Source organism: Trachypithecus francoisi, unplaced genomic scaffold, assembly GCF_009764315.1.
Source record: "Trachypithecus francoisi isolate TF-2019V2 unplaced genomic scaffold, Tfra_2.0 Lachesis_group13, whole genome shotgun sequence".
Classification (NCBI taxonomy): domain Eukaryota; kingdom Metazoa; phylum Chordata; class Mammalia; order Primates; family Cercopithecidae; genus Trachypithecus; species Trachypithecus francoisi.
In genome coordinates, this window is record NW_022681458.1 from 10,469,366 (window position 1) to 10,492,919 (window position 23,554).

A 23,554-nucleotide genomic window follows, 5' to 3' on the forward strand; every position below is an offset into this window, starting at 1 on the left:
GGACCACAGCGAGTTCAAAGGAGTAAATCCCCACATTTCTTCTTACCTCTTTGGAGACCATTTGCTTTAAATATATGCTTTCTCTTTTTTCCTGCACACAGAAAAGAAAGAAAACAATCCTCTATAACTATAAACAAAGATTTGCACACTTTTTGTGTCAATAGTTTCCAAGTATTTAATTTTGTTTTCCTTCCACTTTTCTGGGGCTAAGTCCTCGGCTACCAACATCCCATCTTGGTTGTTGTCACACAGAAACCATTAACCACAAAGCAACCTGTTTTCACACAGTGTTAGTCATTTACACTATGCTTGTACATATCCATATGTGGTCTTATCATTCACAATAAAGAAAGATTTTAAAGTAGCTGAAATCAAGCAGAAGGTGACAGGAGCAGCAGAAGAGTACCAGGAGGGTCAAACAATACTAGGTCTAAGAAATCACCAGTGATGGCCAGGCACAGTGGCTTGTGCCTGGAATCCCAGCACTTTGGGAGGCCAAGGTGGGTGGATCACTTGTAGGCCAGGAGTTTGAGACCAGCCTGACCAACATGGCCAAATCCTATCTCTACTAAAAATACAAAAATTAGCCTGGAGTGGTGCCATGCACCTGTAGTCCCAGCTACTTGGGAGGCCGAGGCAGGGCAATTGCTTGAACCTGGAAGGAGGAGATTGCAGTGAGCTGTGATGGTGCCACTGCACTTCAGTCTGGGCGATAGAGCAAGACTCCATCTCAATCAATCAATCAATCAATCAATAAATATAAAAAAAGAAAGCAATTACCAGTGAAGTCCACTTCGTGGAATTCAGAGGCATGCTTTGAATAGCTAAGGCTGTAATTGTGTTTATAACAGCCAGAACTTGAGAAATAAGTAGAAAAAAAATCAGAGAAATGAAGACAAATTTAGAAGAAAAATAAAGGAGATTAGGCATTTCAGAAATTAAAGTGAAGGACATATATTACAGAAATAGGAAAAGGAAACAAGAAATTTTAAGAATTATTAAACAAAACAAGCTGGGCACAGTGGCTCACCCCTGTAATCTTAGCACTTTGGGAGGCTGGGGCAGGTGGATCACCTGAGCTCAGGAGTTTGAGAACAGCCTGGCCAACATGGCAAAACCTCGTCTCTCCTACAAATAAAAAAATTAGCTGGCATGGTGGCACATGCCTGTAGTCCCAGCTACTTGGGAGGCTGAGGCAGGAGAATCACTTGAACCTGGGAGGCGGAGGTTGCAGTGATCTGAGATGACTCCACTGCACTCCAGCCTGGGTGACAGAGTGAGACACTGTTTCAAAAATAAAATAGCATAAAATAAAAATTAGAGAGAAAATAATCAATGTAAGTGAACAAATTATTGGAGTTCCCAAAGCAGAAAATCAAAATAGAAGAAATACTTGATGAAAAAAGTGTGGAATTATAATATAAATTAAAATGTATACATCAAAAGTACCTATCTCTTCACCCTGTCACAGGGAAATTTATCCAAAATAGCCAACACCGAGATATATTTCCAACACATTTATTGGACTTTAAAGATAAAGAAACAATTGAATGGGCAGTGTAGGCAAAAAGTTATTTTCAAGGGAGACTTATTGGCCACAAAATTTTCCACACCAACTTTTAATGCCACAGGAAAGTGGAGAAAAACCTGTAAGATATTTCTAGAAATAAAGAATGAGCAAACTATTTTTCAGGTATAAATAACACAAATTTGAACAGAAAAATTCTTGGAATGTAGTTTCTGAGTCCTCATTACTAGAAGATATACTTCAGCAAACTAAGGTAGAGCTGAAAATCCTGGCAAAAGGACCAAAATAAAAGTGGGCAGTTGGGTGACAGATGAGAATATGAAGTGCATATGCTCTGACAATATAGAAATAGTATAATAACAAAAAATATGAGGGGAAGGGTTAGGTGCAGTGGCTCATGCCTGTAACCCCAGCACTTTGGGAAGCATAGGTGGAAAGATCACTTGAAGCCAGAATTTTGAGACCAGCTTGGGCAACCTAGCAAGACCTCGTCTCTACAAAAAATTTGAAAGAATTAGCAAGCTATGGTGGTGCACACCTGCAGTCCTAACTGGTCAGGAGGCTGAGGTAAGAAGATCACTGGAGCCCAGGAGTTAGAGGTTGCAGCTAATATTGCACCACTGCTCTCTAGCATAGGTCTCACGGAGTGAGACCCTGTCTCAGACAAAACAAAACAAAACAAAACAAAACAAAACAAAACAAACAAAAAACAGGGAGGAGAGAGCAAAAATAGGCTGTAGAGCAAGTTCTTTGTTTATTTTAAAGGTAGGAGTCCAAAGGTATTGTGTAGACAAATCCAAGAGTGGATGTAAAGCAAGGTTAATGGCTGAAAGGTAAACATGGTAATGTCATGGCCTAAAATTGGGTGAGGCAGGAAAAAGACTGGACAATGGAATGGCACACAGGCTGATTTTATAAATCTGGGTGGGAAACTAAAGGGTACTGTCTAAAATAGAGCACCAAAGGAATCATATAAAGGTAATCCTAAAAGTAATCACTAGAACAGCATGCAAACCTTCTTTAAATTGGAAGTATACACTCCTAACCATTGAGAAAATACGAAACGAGTGTGGGCTGCTTACCCATTCATTTATTTCAAGGGAAAGACTCAGAGGTGGCTCACATATCTTCTGCTCATATGCCATTGGCTAGAACCTAATGACATGATCACAGTGAACTGTAAGGAAGGCTGAAAGTACAGTGACATGGTTTGGCTCTGTGTCTCCACCCAAATCTCAAGTCGAATTGTAATCCCCATGTGTTGGGGGAGGGGCCTGGTGGAAGGTGATTGGATCACAGGGGCAGATTTTCGCCTTGCTGATCTTATGATAGTGAGTTCTCACAAGATCTGGTGGTTTAAAAATGTGGCACTTCAGCAGCCAGCACTGGAACTCACAACTGCCTAAAACGCTAAGTTCCCTTGGCAGGGGAAGGGTAGCATCCATCTCTACAGCTCCAGGCCATGCTTTTCCTCAGCTGGAGCCAGGGAGACTGGATGGCTTGGTCCCAAGACGTATCCCCCAAAGCCCAACACACTGGCTGTGGCCTACTGCAGCCAGAGTGCCTCTTTAGGTCTGACCCTGACTCATCCTTCCTCACTGGACGGGGCTTCCCTGCAGGAACTCCAATAACTCCAGCCAGAGGCTCAGGGACAGAACCCAGATCTCTTTGGGCCTGAGCCCATAGAGAAAAGGCCACAGTCTCCATGAACCAGCAGACTTAGCTTTTCCTCCTGGTAGTTCTGAGGAATCTGGGCAGCCCAGACACTTGGTTTCCCCCCAGCAAAGCACACCTCCTACACCAGGAACAGTCATTGTGTTTCATTGAATAAAGCCTCCAAGAAATAGGGGACTTTATAAAAAGACCAAACCTATGATTGATTGGAGTACCTGAAAGAGATGGGAAGAATGGATACAAGCTGGAAAACATACTTCAGGATATTATCTAGGAGAACTTCCCCAACCTAGCAAGGCAGGCCAACATGCAAATTCAGGAAATACAGAGAACACCACCTAGATACTCCACGAGAAGGTCAATCCCAAGACACATGATCATCAGATTCTCCAAGGTCCAAATGAAGGAAAGACCAGAGAGAAAGGCCAGGTCACCTACAAAGGGAAGCCCATCAGACTAAACAGTAGACCTTTCAACAGAAACTCTACAAGCCAGAAGAGATGGGGTGCCAATATTCATTATTCTTAAAGAAAAAAAGTTTTCAATACAGAATTTCATATCCAGCCAAACTAAGCTCCATAAGTGAAGGAGAAATAAAATCCTTTTCAGACAAGCAAATGCTGAGGGATATTGTTACTACTAGGCCTGCCTTGCAAGAGTTCCTGAAAGATGCGCTAAATAAATAAAGAACAAGCCAGTACCAGCCGCTGCAAAACATACTAAAATATAAAGACCAATGACACTATGAAAAGTCTGCATCAACTAGTGTGCAAAATAGCCAGGTAGCATCTTGATGACAAGATCAAATTCATGCATAACAATACTAACCTTAAATGTAAATGGGCGAAATGCCCCAATTAAAAGACACAGCCTGGCAAATTGGATAAAGAGTCAAGACCTATTGGTGTGCTGTATTCAGGAGACCCATCTCACCTGCAAAGACATGCATAGGCTCAAAATAGGGGAATGGAGGAAAATTTACCAAGCAAATAGAAAGAAAAAATAAAAAAGCAGAGGTTGCAATCTTAGTCTCTGACAAAACAGACTTTAAACCAACAAAGATCAAAAACGACAAAGAGGGGCATTACATAATGGTAAAGGGAAAAATTCAACAAGAAGAGCTAACTATTCTAAATATATATACACCCAATACAGGAGCACCCAGATTCATAAAACAAGTCCTTAGACTCCCACATAATAATAGTGGGAGACTGTAACACCCCACTGTCAATATTAGACAGATCAATGAGACAGAAAATTAAGGATATTCAGGACTTGAACTCAGTTGTGAATCAAGAAGACCTAATAGACATCTACAGAACTCTCCACCCCAAATCAACAGAATATATATTCTTTTCAGTGTCACATGGTACTTATTCTAAAATCGACCACATAATTGGAAGTAAAACACTCCTCAGCAAGTGCAAAGAACTGAAATCATAACAGACAGTCTCTCAGACCACAGCACAATCAAATTAGAACTCAGGACTAAGAAACTCACTCAAAACCACTCAATTACATGGAAATTGAACAACCTGCTCCTCAATGACTCCTGGGTAAATAATGAAATTAAGGCAGAAATCAGGAAGTTCTTTGAAACTAATGAGAACAAAAAGACAATGTACCAAAATCTCTGGGACACAGCTAAAGCAATATTAAGAGGGAAATTTATAGCACTAAATGCCCATGTCGGAAAGCTAGAAAGATCTAAAATCAATACCCTAACATCACAATTAAAAGAGCCAGAGAGACAAGAGCAAACTAATCCAAAAAACCAGGAGCTGGTTATTTGAAAAAATTACCAAAATAGATAGACTGCTAGATAGGCTAATAAAGAAGAAAAGAGAGAAGAATCAAATAGACACAATAAAAAATGATAAAGGGGATATCACCACTGACCCCACAGAAGTACAAACTACCATCAGAGAATACTACAAACACCTCTACACAAACTAGAAAATCTAGAAGAAATGGATAAATTCCTGGAAACATACACCCTCCCAAGACTAAACCAGGAAGAAATCGAATCCCTGAATAGACCAATAGCAAGTTCTGAAATTGAGGCAGTAATTAACAGTCCACCAACCAAATAAAGCCCAGGACCAGACTGATTCACAGCTGAATTCTACCAGAGGTACAAAGAGTAGCTGGTACCTTTCCTTCTGAAACTATTCCAAACAATTGAAAATGAGTGACTCCTCCCTAATTCATTTTATGAAGCCAGCATCATCCTGATACCAAAACCTGGCAGAGACACAGTAAAAAAAGGAAACTTCCATCCAATATCCCTGATGAACATCGATGCAAGAATTCTCAATAAAATACTGGCAAACTGAATCCAGCAGCACATTAAAAAACTTATCCATCATGATCAAGTTGGCTTCATCCCTGGGATGCAAGGCTGGTTCAACATATGTAGATCAATAAATGTAATCCATCACACAAACAGAACCAAAGACAAAAACCACATGATTATCTCAATAGATGCAGAAAAGGTCTTTGAAAAAATTCGACATCCCTTCCTGTTAGAAACTCTTGGCCAGGCGTGGTGGCTCACACCTGTAATTCCAGCACTTTGGGAGGCCAAGGCAGGTGGATCATGAGGTCAGGAGATTGAGACCATCCTGGCTAATAGCATGGTGAAACACTGTCTCTACTAAAAATACAAAAAATGAGCTGGGCATGGTGGCGGCCACCTGTAGTCCCAGCTACTTGGGAGGCTGAGGCGGGAGAATGGCGTGAACCCGGGAGGTGGAGCCTGCAGTGAGCCGAGATCATGCCACTGCACTCCAGCCTGGGCAACAGAGTGAGACTCCGTCTCAAACAACAACAACAAAAACCCAAACAAACAAAAAACTCTCAATACACTAGGTATTGATGAGACATACCTCCAAATAATAAGAGCTGTTTATGACAAACCCACAGCCAATATCATACTGAATGGGCAAAAGCTGGAAGCATTCTCTTTGAAAACCGGCCCAGGACAAGGATGCCCTCTCTCACCACTTCCGTTCAACATAGTATTGGAAGTTCTGGCAAGAGAAAGAAATAAAGAGTATTCAAATAGGGAGAGAGGAAGTCAGATTGTCTATACTTGCAGAAGACATGACTTTATATTCAGAAAACCCCATCATCTGAGCCTCAATATTCCTTAAACTGATAAGGAATGTCAGCAAAATCTCAGGATACAAAATCAATGTGCAAAAATCACAAGCATTCCTTTACACCATCAATAGGCAAGCAGAGAGCCAAATCATGAATGAACTCCCATTCACAATCACTACAAAAAGAACAAAATACCTAGGAATACAGCTGACAAAGGATATGAAGGACCTCTTCAAGGAGAACTACAAACCACTGCTCAGGGAAATAAAAGAGGACACAAACAAACGAAAAAACATTCCAACCTCATGGATAGGAAGAATCAATATAATGAAAATGACCATACTGCCCAAAGTAATTTATAGATTAAATGCCATTCCCATCAAACTACCATTGACATTCTTCACAGAATTAGAAAAGACTACTTTGAATTTCATATGGAATCAAGGAAGACCCCGTACAGCCAAGACAATCCTAAGCAAAAAGAACAAAGCTGGAGGCATCACCCTAGCTGACTTCAAATTATACTACAGGGCTACAGTAACCAAAACACCAAGGTACTGGTACCAAAACAGACACATAGACCAATGGAACAGAACAGAGACCTCAGAAATAACACCACACATCTATAACCATCTGATCTTTGACACACCTGACAAAGACAAGTAATGGGGAAGGGATCTCCTATTTAATAAATGGTGCTGGGAAAACTGGCTAGCCATATGTAGAAAACTGAAACTGGACCCTTTCCTTATGCCTTATACAAAAATTAACTCAGGATGGATTAAAGACTTAAAATGTATAACCCAAAGCCATAAAAACCCTAGAAGAAAACATAGGCAAAACATTGAGGACACAGGCATGGACAAAGGCTTCAGGACGAAAACGCCCAAAGCAATTGCAACAAAAACCACAGCTGACAAATGGGATCTAATTAAACTAAAGAGCTTCTGCACAGCAAAAGAAACGATCATCAGAACGAACAGGCAGTCTACAGAATGTGAGAAAATTTTTGCAATCTATCCATCTGACAAAGGTCTAATATCCAGAATTTACAAGGAACTTAAACAAATTTACAAGAAAAAAACAACACCATCAAAAAGTGGGCAAAGGATATGAAAAGACATTTCTCAAAAGAAGACATTTATGTGGCCAAAAAACATATGAAAATAAGCTCAACATCACTGAACATTAGAGAAATGCAAATCAAAACCACAATGAGTTACCATCTCACACCAGTCAGAATGGCAATTATTAAAAAGTCAAGAAACAACAGATGCTGGTGAGGCTGTGAATAAATAGGAACATTTTACACTGTTGGTGGGAATGTAAATTAGTTCAACCATTGTGGAAGACAGTATGGCGATTCCTCAAGGATCTGGAACCAGAAATACCATTTGACCCAGCCATCCCATTACTGGGTATATACCCAAAGGAATATAAATCATTCTACTATAAAGACACATGCACACGTATGTTTATTGCAGCACTATTTGCAATAGCATAGCCATGGATCCAAACCAGATGCCCATCAATGATAGACTGGATAAAGAAAATGTGGTACATATACACCATGGAATACCACGCAGCCATAAAAAGGAATGAGATCATGTGCTTTGCAGGGACATGGATGAAGCTGGAAGCAATCATCCTTAGCAAACTGACGAGGAACAGAAAACCAAACACTGTATGTTCTCACTCACAAGTGGGAGTTGAACAATGAGAACACATGGACACAGGGAGAGGAACACACTAGGGCCTGTTGTGGGGTGGGAGTTGAGGGAAGTGAACCTAGAGGATGGGTCAATAAGTACAGCAAACCGCCATGACACATGTATACCTATGTAACAAACCTGCACATTCTGCACATGTACCCCAGAACTTAAAAAACAAACAAACAAACAGGCTTGTAATGCCAGCACTTTGGGAGGCTGAGGTGGGCGGATCACGAGGTCAGGAGATCGAGACCATCCTGGCCAGCAGGGTGAAACCCTGTCTCTACTAAAACTACAAAAAATGAGCCGGGCATGGTGGTGCACTCCTGTAGTCCCAGCTACTCGGGAGGCTGAGGCAGGAGAATGGCGTGAACCCGGGAGGCAGAGCTTGCAGTGAGCCGCGATAGCGCCACTGCACTCCAGCCTGTGACAGAGCGAGACTCCGTCTCAAAAAAAAAAAAAAAAAAAAAACAACAAATCAACAAACAAAAAAACTGTGGCACTTCCCTTTAGCTCACCCTCTCTCCTGGGTTGCCATGGTAAGATGTGCTTGCTTCCCCTTCACCTTCTGCTGCGATTCTAAGTTTCCTGAGGCCTCCCAGCCGTGTGGAACTGTGAATCAATTAAACCTCTTTATTAAAATAAATTACCCAGTCTCAGGTAGTTCTTTATAACAGTGTGAGAATAGACTAATACAGATAGTCTCAGCTAGGTAGCCACTAACTAGTTGTAACCACTAAAATAGAAGTGCAAATATTCCTTAGTATCAGAAGTACACACATGCACATAAAATGCATAGAAGACAGAATGCAGAGTGTTGACTTAAAAAAAGTCCAAATCCCTAGACTATATAACATAAACCAATGTGACTAAAACAAGATCAAACATCTTGGTTCTATCAATAAAAGTAAATGGGCTTAACTCACTTATTTAAAAAAGAAATTTTGAGAGATTTAACTACAAAGTAAAAACCAAGATTTTATCATGCATGAAAGACTCATTTAAAAACATATAAAACATTGAAAATAAATATATAGGCAAACATATATTCAGTATACATCAGTAAAAGAAATCAGGGACCATGTAATTCAGACCAAAAAGTTTTAAGGAAGTAGAAATTATAGGAGATGCAGTAAGAAATGGGTAAAAACACACTATTGATAGAAGACTTTATTTTTGCTTCTTTTAGCCCATAAGAGATCAGTGTAGAAAATGGAAAAAGATGGAAGACCCAAGTGATTTGTTTAACAGGATCAGTATGACTGATAAATGTTGAACTCCGCAGCCAGAAAATAGAGTATACACATTTTCCCCACCCTCTCTTAAATAACTGTGTCAAAGAGGAAATACAAATCCAAATTGTGGGCTATTTAGCAAATAACAATAATAAAAAACATTGCCTATGAGAAGCTATGGAAGATTGTTAATACAGTGCCCAAAGGGAGGGGAAAAGTCTTAGCTGGGCATGCTAGCTCATGCTTGTCCTCCAGCTACTTGGGAGGCTAAGATGGGTGTATCATTTGAGGCCAGGAGTTCAGGACTAGCCTAGGCAACATAGTGATACCCCATCTCTAAAATAAAATAAAATAAAATAAAATAAAATAGTGAGACATGATGCCATGTGCCTGTAACCCAGCTACTTGGGAGATTGAAATGGGAAGATCACTTAAGCTGAGGAGTTCAAGGCTGTAGTGAGCTATGATTACACCACTGCACTCCAGCCTGAGTGACAGACCAGGATCTCTATCTCTAAAAACAACCAAACCAAACCAATAAATAGCCTTAAATAAGAAACCAGTGGGGGGGGGGGAAGACACCAGTTGAATTAAACATCTGCCTCAGAAAAGTTAGAACAAGTACAAAAAAGTAAAGCAGATAATATGATTATATACCTGGAAAACCCAAGAGAAGCAATTAAAAATATACTATCATAATAGGAAAAGTTAGTAAGTTTCAAAATTAAGATATACAAATGAGTAGCTTTCCTATATGGGAGTAAAAACCAGTTAAAAGATATAATGCAAGGGAAGACCTCATTTATAATAGCAGTGAAAGCACACTGCCACCAAAGCTCAGACTAAACGTAAAGAAAGTCTGCATCACCCACCCACATGCAGGAAATAAATATAAAAGCTCCACTGAAGGCCCAGAGGACTCTTGAACAAATGGATCATCATGGCGTGTTCTTGGAGAGGCAGTCTAGCATCATAAAGATGGGAGTTCTCCCTATGTTTATTTATAAATTTAACAGAATCCCACTAAAAGTACCAATCGATTTTTAGAAAGTTGAGTAAAGCTAATTGACACACAATCTTCATTATTCACAGATTCCATATCTGCAAATTTGTCTATTAGTTCAAATTTATGTGAACCCTCAAATCAATACTCATGGCACTTCCCTGGTCATTGGCAGACATGCAGTGTGGCAAATTATTTGAGTCACCTATGCATGCTCTTAGCTGAGGTCAAACAAGGTGATGCTTTGCCTTCTTGTTTCAGCTTTCACACTGTAAACAAGAGTCCGTTTGTGGTCTATTTAGTGCCACTTTTTTCTATGTGTTTTTGTGCTTTTTGTTGGTAATTTCACGATATAAAGTGACACCCAAGTATAATGCTGAAGAGTTGTCTAGTGTTCCTAAGTACAAGAAGGCTGTGACGTTGGAGAGAAAGTACATGTGTTAGATAAGCTTTGTTCAAGGCATGAGTTATAGTGCTTTGGATATGAGTTCAATAGTAATGAATCAATGTGATATTACGTAAGGTGTCCTTATACAGAAACATATATAAAACAAGGTTATGTATTGATCAGTTGATGAAAATATGACTAGAGGCTTCCAAAAACCTTATTCTGTATTTCTACTAGAAGCAATGGTCCAATATTTGCTAAGTCTGTGTTCATGGTGACTTTATAGAAAATAACTACCAGGAATAATGAGAATTGACTGTATATGTGTATATGAATACATACACACACATATCTGTATTTTCAGAATCTACCCACTTTTGAATGCTTCCACTGCTACCCACCGTCACCCTTCTGAGATCATTGCAATAGCCTCCTTACTCCTGTCCCATTCTTGCCCTCCTAAAGTCTATTATCCATGTAGAATCCAGAGCATGTCCTCAAAACATAATTCAGATTATATTCTCCAGCTCAAAACTCTCTGATGTCTCCTCTTACTTAAGAATTCAAAGTCTTTGCCATGGCCTATAAGTTCTATATACCTCGGAGAAACTACTTTCCACCCAACCCCTCTCTACCTCTCCAGCCAGTGGCCTCCTTGCCATTCCCTAAAGGACCATGTATAGTCCTCTCTCAGGCCTTTGCAACTGAGGTTTTCTCTGCCTCAGCTCCATGGCTTAGTCCCTCATTGCATTTAGATTTTGAGTTACATGCAGCTTGTTAGCAAGGCTCTCCTTGAACACCCTACATAAAGTGGCACGTTTCTGTCACTCTACAACTCCATTATTCTTTATTTTTCTTTATAAGATTGTCACTATCTGAAATATTATGCACTTATTTGTGTATTGTCTGTATACCCTGAGCAGAATGTAAGCTTGATGAGATTTTTCTCACTTCTTTATCCCTATCGAGTAGCATTGGAAATAAAGATTTGGTGAATAAATGAATAAAGGGTCAAAAAAGGAAAGAATAAATAGTGAGATATCTCTATGTTCATGAATAGAAATGGTTTATATTTTAGAGACGTCAGTTCTCTCCACATTTATTCTATGCAATTTCAATAAAAATTCAACAGGGTTTTCAAGGGTTAACAAAATGATATTAAAAGTTATAAGAATGATAAAATGGCTATAATAGGCAAGACAATTTTGAAAGAGAAAAAAGTTGAGAGAACTTACCCTACCTGATATTAATATGTTATAAAATTATAGTACTTAGTAGAGTGTGATATATATTGATGCAGAATAGATAGGGCAGTGGATACATATGTATGTATATATGTTTCTGGGCTTTCTAGCATCAAGCTGCCATTTACATATACAAATATGTAATGCTATGTGTGACATGCTATGTGTGACATTACACATCAGTGGAGAAGCTAGGACAATTGGTTATCCATGTTGGAAAAAATTAGACCCTTACATTATGCCACACTAAAAAAAAAATCAATTCCAAAAGAATTAAATATCCAAATGAGAAAAGAAATAAGAATGTCTCCACCTAATATTCCCAAAAGCAAATCTTGAGATAGGGTTTTGTTTTCAGTAGGTTTATTTTTGAAGTAATCACAAGGATTAGGAGTGAGGAACTAGGAAGAGGGAAAGGCTGAGAAGGGAAGCCAACTGGGCTGGTCACCAGTGTGGCCAACTGAGCCTCACTCTTACTGGGGACTCTCTGAAGAACTATAATGAATGATCCTCAGGCTGCCCATCTTAGGAATGGAAGCGAGAGTATTTATTCACTGGATCTGACTTTATTGGTCAAGATGTTCAATGAAGTAAGAAAAATATGAAAATATCTTGGTAACCTGAGATTAGGGCAAGATTTCTTAAACAAGATTAGGAAACATAATTATAAAGGATAATACAGACCAATTACACAAGGATAAAATATTCTGTATATCAAAAACTTACAATCAAGTGAAAAGACAGTTCAAAAGGTGATATCAAAGACGCTGGGGAGTTTTTAAGAAATGGAGATCAGGTAAGGCCTCTCCATGGAGGAGACACTTGAACTGAAACATGAATAAGAAGAAACCATTCCTACCAGGTAAAAGCATCTTATGTAGAGTCAACATGAAGTGCAAGGGTTCTGAGGCTGAACACTACTTGGTTTATTCAAGGAAGGCCAGAGTAGCAAGTGACAAGGGAATCATAAAGGATGAGATTTAAGAGCTGAGCGGGGCAGCCTGTGTAATGCTTCATAGGCATGGCAAGACGTTTACTTTTTTTTCTAGGTTCAACTGGAAAGTTTTCTAGGTTCAACTGGAAACCACTGAAAGGGTATAGCAGTTGGGTGGCCAGCTGTTGAATGGAGAATAGATTCTAGTGGGCAAGAATGAAAGCAGAGAGACCAGTTAGGAGGACTCTGTGGTATTCCACATGCAAGACAATAGGGCTTGGGCTGGGGCAGTGGCAGGGGAGATAAAGAATGGACAAATCTGATATATAGTCTTGGAACTTGATGATGGAGAGAGTGCGAGGGGTTAGGATAGGGGGAAATCAAGCACCTCTTCTACATTTTTGGCTCAAACTTAGTAAATATAGTGCCATTTACTGAGATGAGGATTACTGAGGAGGATGACAAGTTTGGGAATGAGAATCAAGAAATCTGTTTGACACATCAGATTTAAGACATCTGTTAGACTTCAAGTAGAATTTTGGAGTATGAAGTTGAATTTAAGACTTGGCAGTTGAGGAGAGAGAAAAGAAGAGAAATATAGTTGGTAGTCATTCACATATTGATAAAATTCAAAGAACAGGACTGGATGCAATTCCTAGGGAGAGAGTATAGAGACAAGGAAAGCACTCAGGTCCAATCCATGGGGCACTCCAATATGTAGACATGAGGAAGCCACGAAGGGGCCACTACCACCACCACCACCACCACCAATACCACCAATAATACTACCACTATCCACACTACCACCAACATCACCAGCAAGGAGCTCTTAGCCAGTAGAAGATTGGGGTCTTCCAGAAGACAAGAGAAGAGAATGCATCCATCCACATGGCCCAAAGGAGACCACCTTCTCCCAGTTCACTCACCTGATCACAGTCATGCCAATACCTGCCAGGTGTTAGGAGGCAAAGGGCAGCCAACAACTCCCAGTCGGAAAGGCCATGAGCAGGCGATCACTGCAGGCCATTCTCAGACAAGCCACACCAGCTCGATCTCTTTGACTGGAGGAACTAGCTTTTTGGGAACAGATCTTTTCAGACCTGAGGCCTCAGGCTCCTGGCAGGAGATTTGCCTCCCCTTCCACCATTGCTCTCTACACCTGCTGTCTATCCCCTGCCTCATCTGTGAAGCCAGCAGGACATTCACCCTTGGCCAATCTGTATAGTCCCCCTAGGGAGAAGCCCAGCTGCCTACTGAGAACATGTAGTCTAGAAGCAGCCTGGCCCCCATAAATGAGATCCACAGAGAATCTGAATTAGCTGACAACATTGATTACCATGTGATTACCTATGACAAAAAGCAAGCAGTGAAAATCCCTGATCTTCTAATTTATAGTTTCTTGACATTTCTTTACCCATCATTTTATTTTTAATGTTTTTTCTTTGCTTGCTTTAAGTACATATTTTGTACAATCATATATTTGGATTAAATTTTCACAAGCTGCTAGAATTAATTTATTCATGCAAATTACTCATCCAATAACTATTAATTGGGCACTTACTGTGAAGCGACCCACTATCCTAGATGGTGAGGATACAGTTGTGAATAAAACAAAGTCCTTGCTGGCATAGAGCTTATGGTCTAGTGGGGAGACAGCAATGAAGAAACAAACACAGAAGGTGGTAGAGTGTTTTGTGGAAAAGTAAACCAGAATAAGGACTTCAGGGAGTGGTGAATGGGGCTAGAAGTGTGTGTGGGAGGAGGATGTGTAATTTTATGTAGAAGAACCAGGAAGGACTTCTCATAAGTCAGCATTTGAGGAGAGGTCTGACAAAAAGTCAGAGACTAAGTCATGAATCCTGTCCTTCATTGGTCAAGATGCCCAAATCATGCTCTAGAAAGACTATTGCAGGCTCTGAGCACACTGCCTTATCCTGTGGAACTGAGGGTCACTGTGAATTGTCTTGCCATGTCTTATAGACTGAGCTATGGTCACTTCCTCTCCAACCAAAGACATTCCACTGTCTTCACTGTGAGCATGGGCTTGGCCAAAATCTCTCAAAATCTTGGTGTCTGTGCTGAAGCCTTCCACACTCTTGGTTGGGGGATCCCTTTAAATCTGGCTGTTTCTTCCATTTCACTGGATTTCCTATTTTACTCCAATAGTGATGGACAGTTTTGAAGCCCATTTGTACGTCCTAACCCAAAACATGTACCCTGAAGGACGACTGAGTCTTTAGTACAGCTGTGGTCTAATTTACAAGGAAAGAAAGGTTGTGGGAGGGTTGGGAGTGTGAAATAGATAAGTAGAACAATAAAAAGGGAAGCGTGATGAGATCCATAGGATGAGGTCTGGTAAATGGAAGTGGTATAAATAAAGGCCATCTGTATTTTGAGATAAAATAAAATGCAGAAAGTATTTTAATGATGCTAAGAATAATAATTAGCCTATAAACAGTAGCAATGCCTGTAAAATATTATACAAGATGCAGTGTTAAAAGAAAGACACCATCAGCATCCTCACCTAAATACTGAACTGACTTCACTTTATATATTTAGGTGAAGACAAGACGAAAGGAAATCTTAAAATAAAATGATATGGGATCTGGAGCTCATTCAGAATGGAGAATGGGAGAGCTGTAGTTGAAAAATCTGTATGCATCCTAGGCCGGGTATGGTGGCTCACGCCTATAATCCCAGCACTTTGGAAAGCCAAAGTAGGTGGATCGCCTGAGGTCAGGAGTTCGAGAACAGCCTAATCAATATGGTGAAACCACATCTCTACTAAAAATACAAAAATTAGCCAGGTATGGTGATGGACGTCCACCTGTAATCGTAGCTACTCAGGAGGCTGAGATGGGAGAATTGCTTGAACCCGGGAGGCAGAGGTTGCAGTGAGCCGAGGTTGCACCTCTGCACTCTGGCCTGGGTAACAGAGCTGGACTCCATCTCAAACAAAAAAACAAAACAAAACAAATCTCTATGCATCCTATTTAACTGTTTTTAGGTGAAATTCATTTCAGGCACCTCTGTTTTTCCCAGTAACATTGAGCTCCATGGGCTTACGTTTCTTATAAGGCTAGCTAATGAATTCCACAGACTAGATTTTAAACATGTAAGACTTCATTACTAACAAAAGAAATTGCTGAAGAAGATGAAAGGAAAGGCCCCCCAACCATAGTTGTGGAAGGAGAGAGAACATTCTGCACCACAACACTAACATAAAGAATCTGATTTGACAAAGTGTTAAATTGAGAAATTTCAAAGGAAGATCAGTCTTACTCTCTTGCAAAATATGGAAGTGTGTCTTTTCATAATCGTTACTGATTTGTTCTGTTCTATGTTAACATAAACTTGTCCTTAGGAGAGCTATTTGAAGAGGTCTTGTAATAATCCCACAAAATAGAAAATTATTGCCACTTCTCATGAAACCAATTTCCAAAGAAACCTGTAATTCTGATTGTTTTATTTGATAATTTTTGGGCCTGGCTATAATATTTTAAGTGGTATCTGGATCCCTAAACTGTATAAATGCTTGTAAAATTTTTTTTTTTTTTTTTTTTTTTTTTGAGACGGAGTCTCGCTCTGTCGCCCAGGCTGGAGTGCAGTGGCGCAATCTCGGCTCACTGCAAGCTCCGCCTCCCGGGTTCCCGCCATTCTCCCGCCTCAGCCTCCGAGTAGCTGGGACTACAGGCGCCCGCCACCGCGCCCGGCTAGTTTTTTGTATTTTTAGTAGAGACGGGGTTTCACCGTGTTAGCCAGGAGGGTCTCGATCTCCTGACCTCGTGATCCACCCGCCTCGGCCTCCCAAAGTGCTGGGATTACAGGCTGCTTGTAAAATTTTATATTAACTCAGTGGCATTCTGATTCTCTCATATACAAGTAGGTAATAAATTGACTACAGGTTTCCTTTTAAATAAAGATTTTGAGAATCTTGTCTCATTTAAATTCACTCCAGTTATTATGTAATAAAAAAAAGATATTCATAGTAATACATAAATTTATACAACGTATAAAACTTTTTTAAAATGCCAGAATTGTATAAAAAATTTTTTTAGTGGAAGAACATTACATAAGACATGAATAAAAGAGTTTTAAAAGTCTCTGTTCTTCCCGAATTAATCTTCAAATTCAACGCTTTTTTTTTTTTTTTTTTGAGACAGGGTCTTGTTCTGTCACCCAGGCTGGGGTGCAGTGGTGCAGTCTTGGCTCACTGCAACCTCTGCCTCCCACGTTCAAGCGATCCTCCTGCCTCAGCCTCCTGAGAAACTGGGATTACAGGCGTAAGCCACTATGCCTAGCCAGTTCAATGTATTTCTAATCAGAGCTTTCAGTGGACTTGGGAAGGAGTTGAGAGAGATCTTCTTGAGTTCATTCTAAAATTCACCCCCAATGAGGCATCAGGATGGTTCTACCTCTGAGCTCTTCTTTCTTTTCTGTAGTCCCTTCAAATACAAAAGAAGAACATAGAATACAGACAGGTAAAGGCACTGTGTAATCAAAGTGGTGATTCAAATCACCATGCCATAATGTGGAGAATATTTTTTAAATTCCCACTTCAGTTACACAGAAAGGCAAACCCCATGTAGATTATATATGTAAACATTAAAAATGATCAGTTATATCAAACTTCTAGAATCAAATATAGAATAATATTTTTAAAATATTGAGGAAGAAATTGTTGTTGTAAATAAGATATGGAACCCAAGAACCAGTTAGAAAAAGGCTGACAAATTTGACTACATAAAAATTTAAAACTACTCTAGGACAAAAGATTCCCTTAACAAATCTAAAAGAAAAACAACAAATGGACAAAATACTAGCAACACATATGACCAAGATTTAATATGTATAACATATAAGATTTCTATATTCATTCAGAATAATAAGAAAAACACCATGACATGAAACACTCAGAGGGCCGGGCGCGGTGGCTCAAGCCTGTAATCCCAGCACTTTGGGAGGCCGAGGTGGGCGGATCACAAGGTCAGGAGATCGAGACTATCCTGGCTAACACGATGAAACCTCGACTCTACTAAAAATACAAAAAAATTAGCCAGGCGTGGTGGCGGGCACCTGTAGTCCCAGCGACTCGGGAGGCTGAGGCAGGAGAATGGTGTGAACCCAGGAGGTGGAGCTTGCAGTGAGCTGAGATCGCACCACTCCACTCCAGCCTGAGCAACAGTGGAAGACTCCATCACACACACACACACACACACACACACACACACACACACAAACACTGAGAGCATTCTCTGACAAAGAGTTGTACAAAGAAGAAACAGAAATGATCAATAATAAATGAAAAATTCCTGACCACACTAAAAATGAAAACCATGCACATTAAAGCAGCCCTGAAATAAGACTTTTTATATTTCAATTAAATATGTTTTTGTTGTCCAGGTATATTAGTTTAAAAAGCAAGAAAGGACAAGTATGTACAGAATTACTCATTTAAATAAATAAAACTATATTCCAAAATGTGTTAATACATGCATAGTAAAATTCTGGAAAGATAGACACCAATGTTCACAAGAACATCTATTTTAAAATCAGAATAAAAAGCAAGAGGAAGACAGAATAAAAAGCAACATGAGCATTTAAAAAAAATAAATTGCTACCTTAAAAGGCATTCAGGTTTTATCTTATGAAAGGTGTAGAAAAAATGCTCCTGGAACTGACAAACAAATTTAGTAAAGTTTCAGAATATAAAATCGATGCATAAAAATCAGTGGCATCTTTATACAATAAAAACGTTCTAGCTGAGAATCAAATGAAGAACACAGTCCCATTTACAATAGCCACAAAGAAAATGAGATCCCTAGGAATTCATCCAGCCAAGGAGGTGAAAGATGTCTACAAGAAGAACTACAAAACACTGCTAAAATAAATCAGAGATGACACAAATAAATAGAAAAATTTTCCATTCTCATGGATTGGAAGAATCAATACAGTTTGAATGAATCTACTGTTTAAATCAATTTACAGATTCAACACCATCCTTATCAAAATAAAAGCGTCATTCTTACAGAATTAGAAAAATCTATTCTAAAACTCAGTTGGAACCATAAAAGAGCCTGAATAGACAAAGCAATTGTAAACAAAAAGAACAAAGCTAGAGGCATCACATTGTTTGACTTCTAACTATACTATAAGGCTACAGAAATCAAAATAGCATGGTACTGGTACAAAAACAGACACATAGACCAGTGGAACAGAACAGAGAACTCAGAAACAAACCTGCTCACCTACAACCATCTGATCTTCAACAAAAATAAGCAATGGGAAATGGATTGTCTATTCAATAAATGATGCTGGAATAACTGGTTAGACATATGAAGAAAAATGAAACTGGACCCATACTTCTCATCCTATACAAAAATTAACTCAAGATGGATTAAAGATTTAAATGTAAGACCTAAAACTATGAAAATCCTAGAATAAACCTAGGAAATACCCTTCCTGATTCAGGCTTTGGCAAAGAATTTATGGCTAAGTCTCCAAAAGCAATTGCAACTAAAACAAAAATTGACAAGTGGGACCTAATTAAACTAAATAGCTTCTGCACAGCAAAAGAAATTACCAAAAGAGCAAACAGACAGCCTTCAGAATGGGAGAAGATTTTTGCAACTGTGCACATAACAAAGATCTGATATCCAGAATCTATAAGGAACTTAAACAAACCAACAAGCAAAAAACAAAAAAATCCAATTAAAAAATGGGCAAAGGACACGAACAGACACTTCTTAAAAGAAGACATAGAAGTCAACAAACATGAAAAAATGCCCAACATCACTAATCATCAGATAAATGCAAATCAAAACCACAATGAGATACCATTTCACACTACTCAGAGTGGCTATTATTAAAAAATCAAGAAAATTACAGATGCTGGTGAGGTTGTGGAGGAAAAGGAATGCTTATACACTGTTGGTGGGAGTGTAAAATTAGTTCAACCATTGTGGAAGACAGTGTGGAGACTCCTCAAAGACCTACAGACAGAAATGCCATTCTACTCAGCAATCCTACCATGTTTAGGTATATACCCAAAGGAAAATAATTTGTTCTATCAAAAAGATACATGCACTCATATGTTCCTTATAGTGCTATTCACAACAACAAAGCCATAGAACCAATCTAGTTGCCCATCAACAGTGAACTGGATAAACAAAATGTGGCACACATATACCCCATGAAATACTATGCAGTCATGAAAAGAATGGACACAGGAAGGGGAACATCACACACCGGGGTCTGTTGTGGGGTGGAGGGAGTGGAGAGGGATAGCATTAGGAGATAGAGTTAATGGGTGCAGCACACCAACATGGCACACGTATACATATGTAACAAATCTGCACGTTGTGCACATGTACCCTAGAACTTAAAGTATAATTAAAAAGAAAAAAAAAAGAATGACATCATGCCCTTTGCAGCAACATGGATGGAGCTGGAGGCATTATCCTAAGCAACTTAATGAAAGAACAGAAAACCAAATACTGCATGTTCTTACTTATAAGTGAGAGCTAAACATTGAATACACATAAATGTGAAGATGGGAACAAGAGACACTGGGGACCACTAGATGGGGGAGGGGAGAGGGTGGCATGGGCTGAAGAACCATCTCTTGGGTACTATGCTTACTGTCTGGGTGATGGGGTTTTTGGGACCCCAAGCCTCAGCATCACACAATTTATCCATGTAACAAACCTGCACATGTACCCTTTAATCTATAATAAAAGGTGAAAAAAGAAAATAATGATAATAAACCTTAGCATTAAAAAATAGTTCATTTGTAACATACAAATTAAGTAAATTCTTATTTATTCTTACTTCTTTTCCCACTGTGTTTTTCCAAAGTAGAATTGTTTTCAACATCCATGGTATCTAGAAAGTGACAGGTAGTGGTCAGAGAACTGTAATTTATAAGTAAAATTTATAAATCTTATGACAATTTACACTGCATGGAAGGCTTGTGTTTATAACAGTATTCTGAGTATAATTTATCTGTCTTCCTTCCAAAGGAAACAGACACTTTATTGATGTCTAAGGTCTTCCTGTAGTTCTCTGAGACTTTGAAACAGCTCTTCATTACTTTTATGCACCAATTTCCTCATTTATGAAACAGGGATAGCAACAGTTATCTTGTTCAACTTTAAAATTTTTATGAATATTAAATATGATCTTATTTACAAAAGTTAATAGGAAATCACTATATAAATCAATAACAGACAAGAAGATATCTTTCAAAACTATGTACTTTTAGATTAAAAGTAGGTATCTGAGTTTTTTTTTTTTTTTCCTGACAAGTAGCAGGACTATTTGTCTTTTTAGGCTTTCCAAAGTTATGACAGTGACACTATTACCTGTGAGTGGAAGAACGAGTTTTTTTTTTTTCAAGAACAAGGGTGGAACTCACTTTATAAATTCAACACTTTACTATTGATATGCTAATATAGTGAGATACTGCTATGTTTACCAGTGTATTTTCTTTTACCTCCTAACCAAGGGAGCCCATTCTGTTAAATATGACTTTATAGTGATTTCTTGCCTCCCTGCAGTTCCCAAAAGGGTCAGGTTAAGCAAATGCAGAGAACAGGATTCTGGCATGCACTAAACCTGTTCTTTGTCACAGTCATCTCACAGTCAAGAGCAGGAGGAAACGGGGGCTATGATTTCAGACTTCTGAAATTCTGAAGCTTGGGGCTTGTGGGCCCACTTCCTGCTGGTGATCCAGAGACTGCCTGATGCTTTGCTTCAACTCTGATCACTTCCCACATCCCTACCCAGTGTCTGTGATATCCACTGAGCCACTTCCATCCCAAGACCTTAGGGTAGCCTTACCCATCGTATCAGATGCTTGACTACTTTCAGTCCTTGCTTCTTGGCTTCTTGGCACACCTTTTGGAAAACACATGACACAGCAGCACTTCTCATTTTCAGGTCCTTGTAGCTCTGATCCTAAATTGTGATTTGTAAACATTTTTATTTGTGCCCACTCCCCTCCAAGATTCTCCTTTCCCCCAACATTAGTGACTACCCACTCCCCACAGCTAAATTAAGGGATGGGCTCTACCTCCGAAATCTCTTTTTCTTTTGTGGTTTCTCACTGTATTTGTCCCTTCTGTTCATGAATAACCCTGAGAATTTCATCTTGAAATAAAGGGTCAATTAATAGTTTGTTTCAGTGATGGAGAACACTGGAGGAGCAAAGGCTAGTTTTAGGGAAAAAGGTGATGTGCTCAGTTTTGGAGGTGTTGACTTTGAAGGTCTTGAGTAACATCGAAGTGGTGAAGTCTAAGGCCTTCAGGACCTCCAACAGGAGCCTTCTGACACTTGGATAAAGAGTTTAGAAGACAGGGCTGGCTGGAGATACACATGTAGGAATTATGAGGTTGTGGGTGGTGACTGAAATCATAGGAGCGGATGAAATGCCTGGGTGAGGGCTTTGTAATCTGGGTGAGTCAGATAAAATTGCTTTTATCTCATGGTCATTTCAGATCCTACAATTTCTCCATCATTCTTTTCTCTCCCTTTTACATTTCCCCCTTCTCACCTCTATTTTTCTCTCATCTTTTAATTCTTTCTCTACATACTTCTCGTTGTACCTAATTTTTTACGCCACTCCATTTATAATCCTTTGTATGTATCTCATTCCACCTGTTTTCCTGTTTATATTTCTAGATCTAGTTTCATTATTGAGGTGAACTTCTTTCTACTATCACTTCCTCCTTCTGTTCTCTCTTCTAGCTTTGTTTCTCTGAATGTTATCTTGATTTTTTTTTTTTTTTGAGATGGAGTCTCACTCTGTCACCCAGGCTGGAGTGCAGTGGTATAATCTCGGTTCACTGCAAAACTTGTCTCCCAGGTTCATGTCATTCTCCTGCCTCAGCCTCCCAAGTACCTGGAGCTACAGGCATCCACCACCATGCCTGGCTAATCTGTTGTGTTGTTAGTAGAAACGGGGTTTCACCATGCTAGCCAGGATGGTCTCGATCTCCTGACCTCATGATCCACCCGCCTCGGCCTCCCAAAGTGCTGGGATTACAGGCGTGAGCCACCGTGCCCGGCCCTTATCTTGATCTTGACTGTTTTTGCAATTTCAATCTTTGTCTTTATCCCCATTTTCTTCATCTATATTCGTCTTTATCTCACAGGTTATTACTTTCATCACCAAATGCCTGCTGTTTGGACACTGACCACATAGCCATCTCTATTACCTTTGTCTGTTCCTTATGAGCTTTCTAACTTGCAAGGCTGTCAATCAATCACCAATTTTATTTTCACGTTTCTGGTACAATTTCTGAGAAGTATCTTGAAAATTATCCCCCCCTCCCCCTCAAAACCTGGAATATTTGAATTCCTTGTCCACTTAGAAAAACTTGAAGCTGACTCTTATATCTTTCCATTTGGTGACTCTTGCCTACCTTTCTCCACTCTTTCCCCTTACTTTATCCACTCAGTGTCTCCTCCCTCCATTCAGGAGCCCAGCTCTTCTTTTTCTTTTGGTTCCCTCAAACCTGTTGAAAGCAGTCAGAGTCTGCGCACAAGTCTTTGTGTGTATGGTGTGTATGTGTGTGTGCATATGTTTTGGGGGAGAGGTAAGGAAAAGAAAAAAGAGCTTTTCCTCCATGCAAGTAGGAAAACAAAGGTAATTAATAATTAACATCATAATTGGCTTCTCCATCATAAGCTAATGGGCTGCATCTCTTCTGACTCTCTTTCTGTATTCAT

The 23,554-nt window shown here is 39.4% G+C and overlaps 1 protein-coding gene and 1 long non-coding RNA gene across 12 annotated transcripts in view; one reads left to right on the top strand and one right to left on the bottom strand.

Annotated features, from left to right (window-relative positions):
* The window catches only part of SP100 (SP100 nuclear antigen), a 191,686-nt gene that overhangs the window by 118,249 nt on the left and 49,883 nt on the right, over positions 1 to 23,554 (bottom strand). For 8 of the 11 annotated variants that reach the window (XM_033229902.1, XM_033229899.1, XM_033229897.1 and 5 more), the window contains 3 exons: positions 21,665 to 21,781; positions 20,654 to 20,707; positions 47 to 91 (listed from right to left, as the gene is read on the bottom strand). In XM_033229902.1, the coding sequence (XP_033085793.1) occupies positions 47 to 91; positions 20,654 to 20,707; positions 21,665 to 21,781 (216 nt within the window). The remainder of the gene's footprint in view (positions 1 to 46; positions 92 to 20,653; positions 20,708 to 21,664; positions 21,782 to 23,554) is intronic. The other 3 variants (XM_033229901.1, XM_033229896.1, XM_033229895.1) reach the window with 2 other exon arrangements.
* Positions 1 to 23,554, top strand: part of LOC117094406 — a 32,403-nt gene that overhangs the window by 3,869 nt on the left and 4,980 nt on the right. The window lies entirely within an intron of this gene.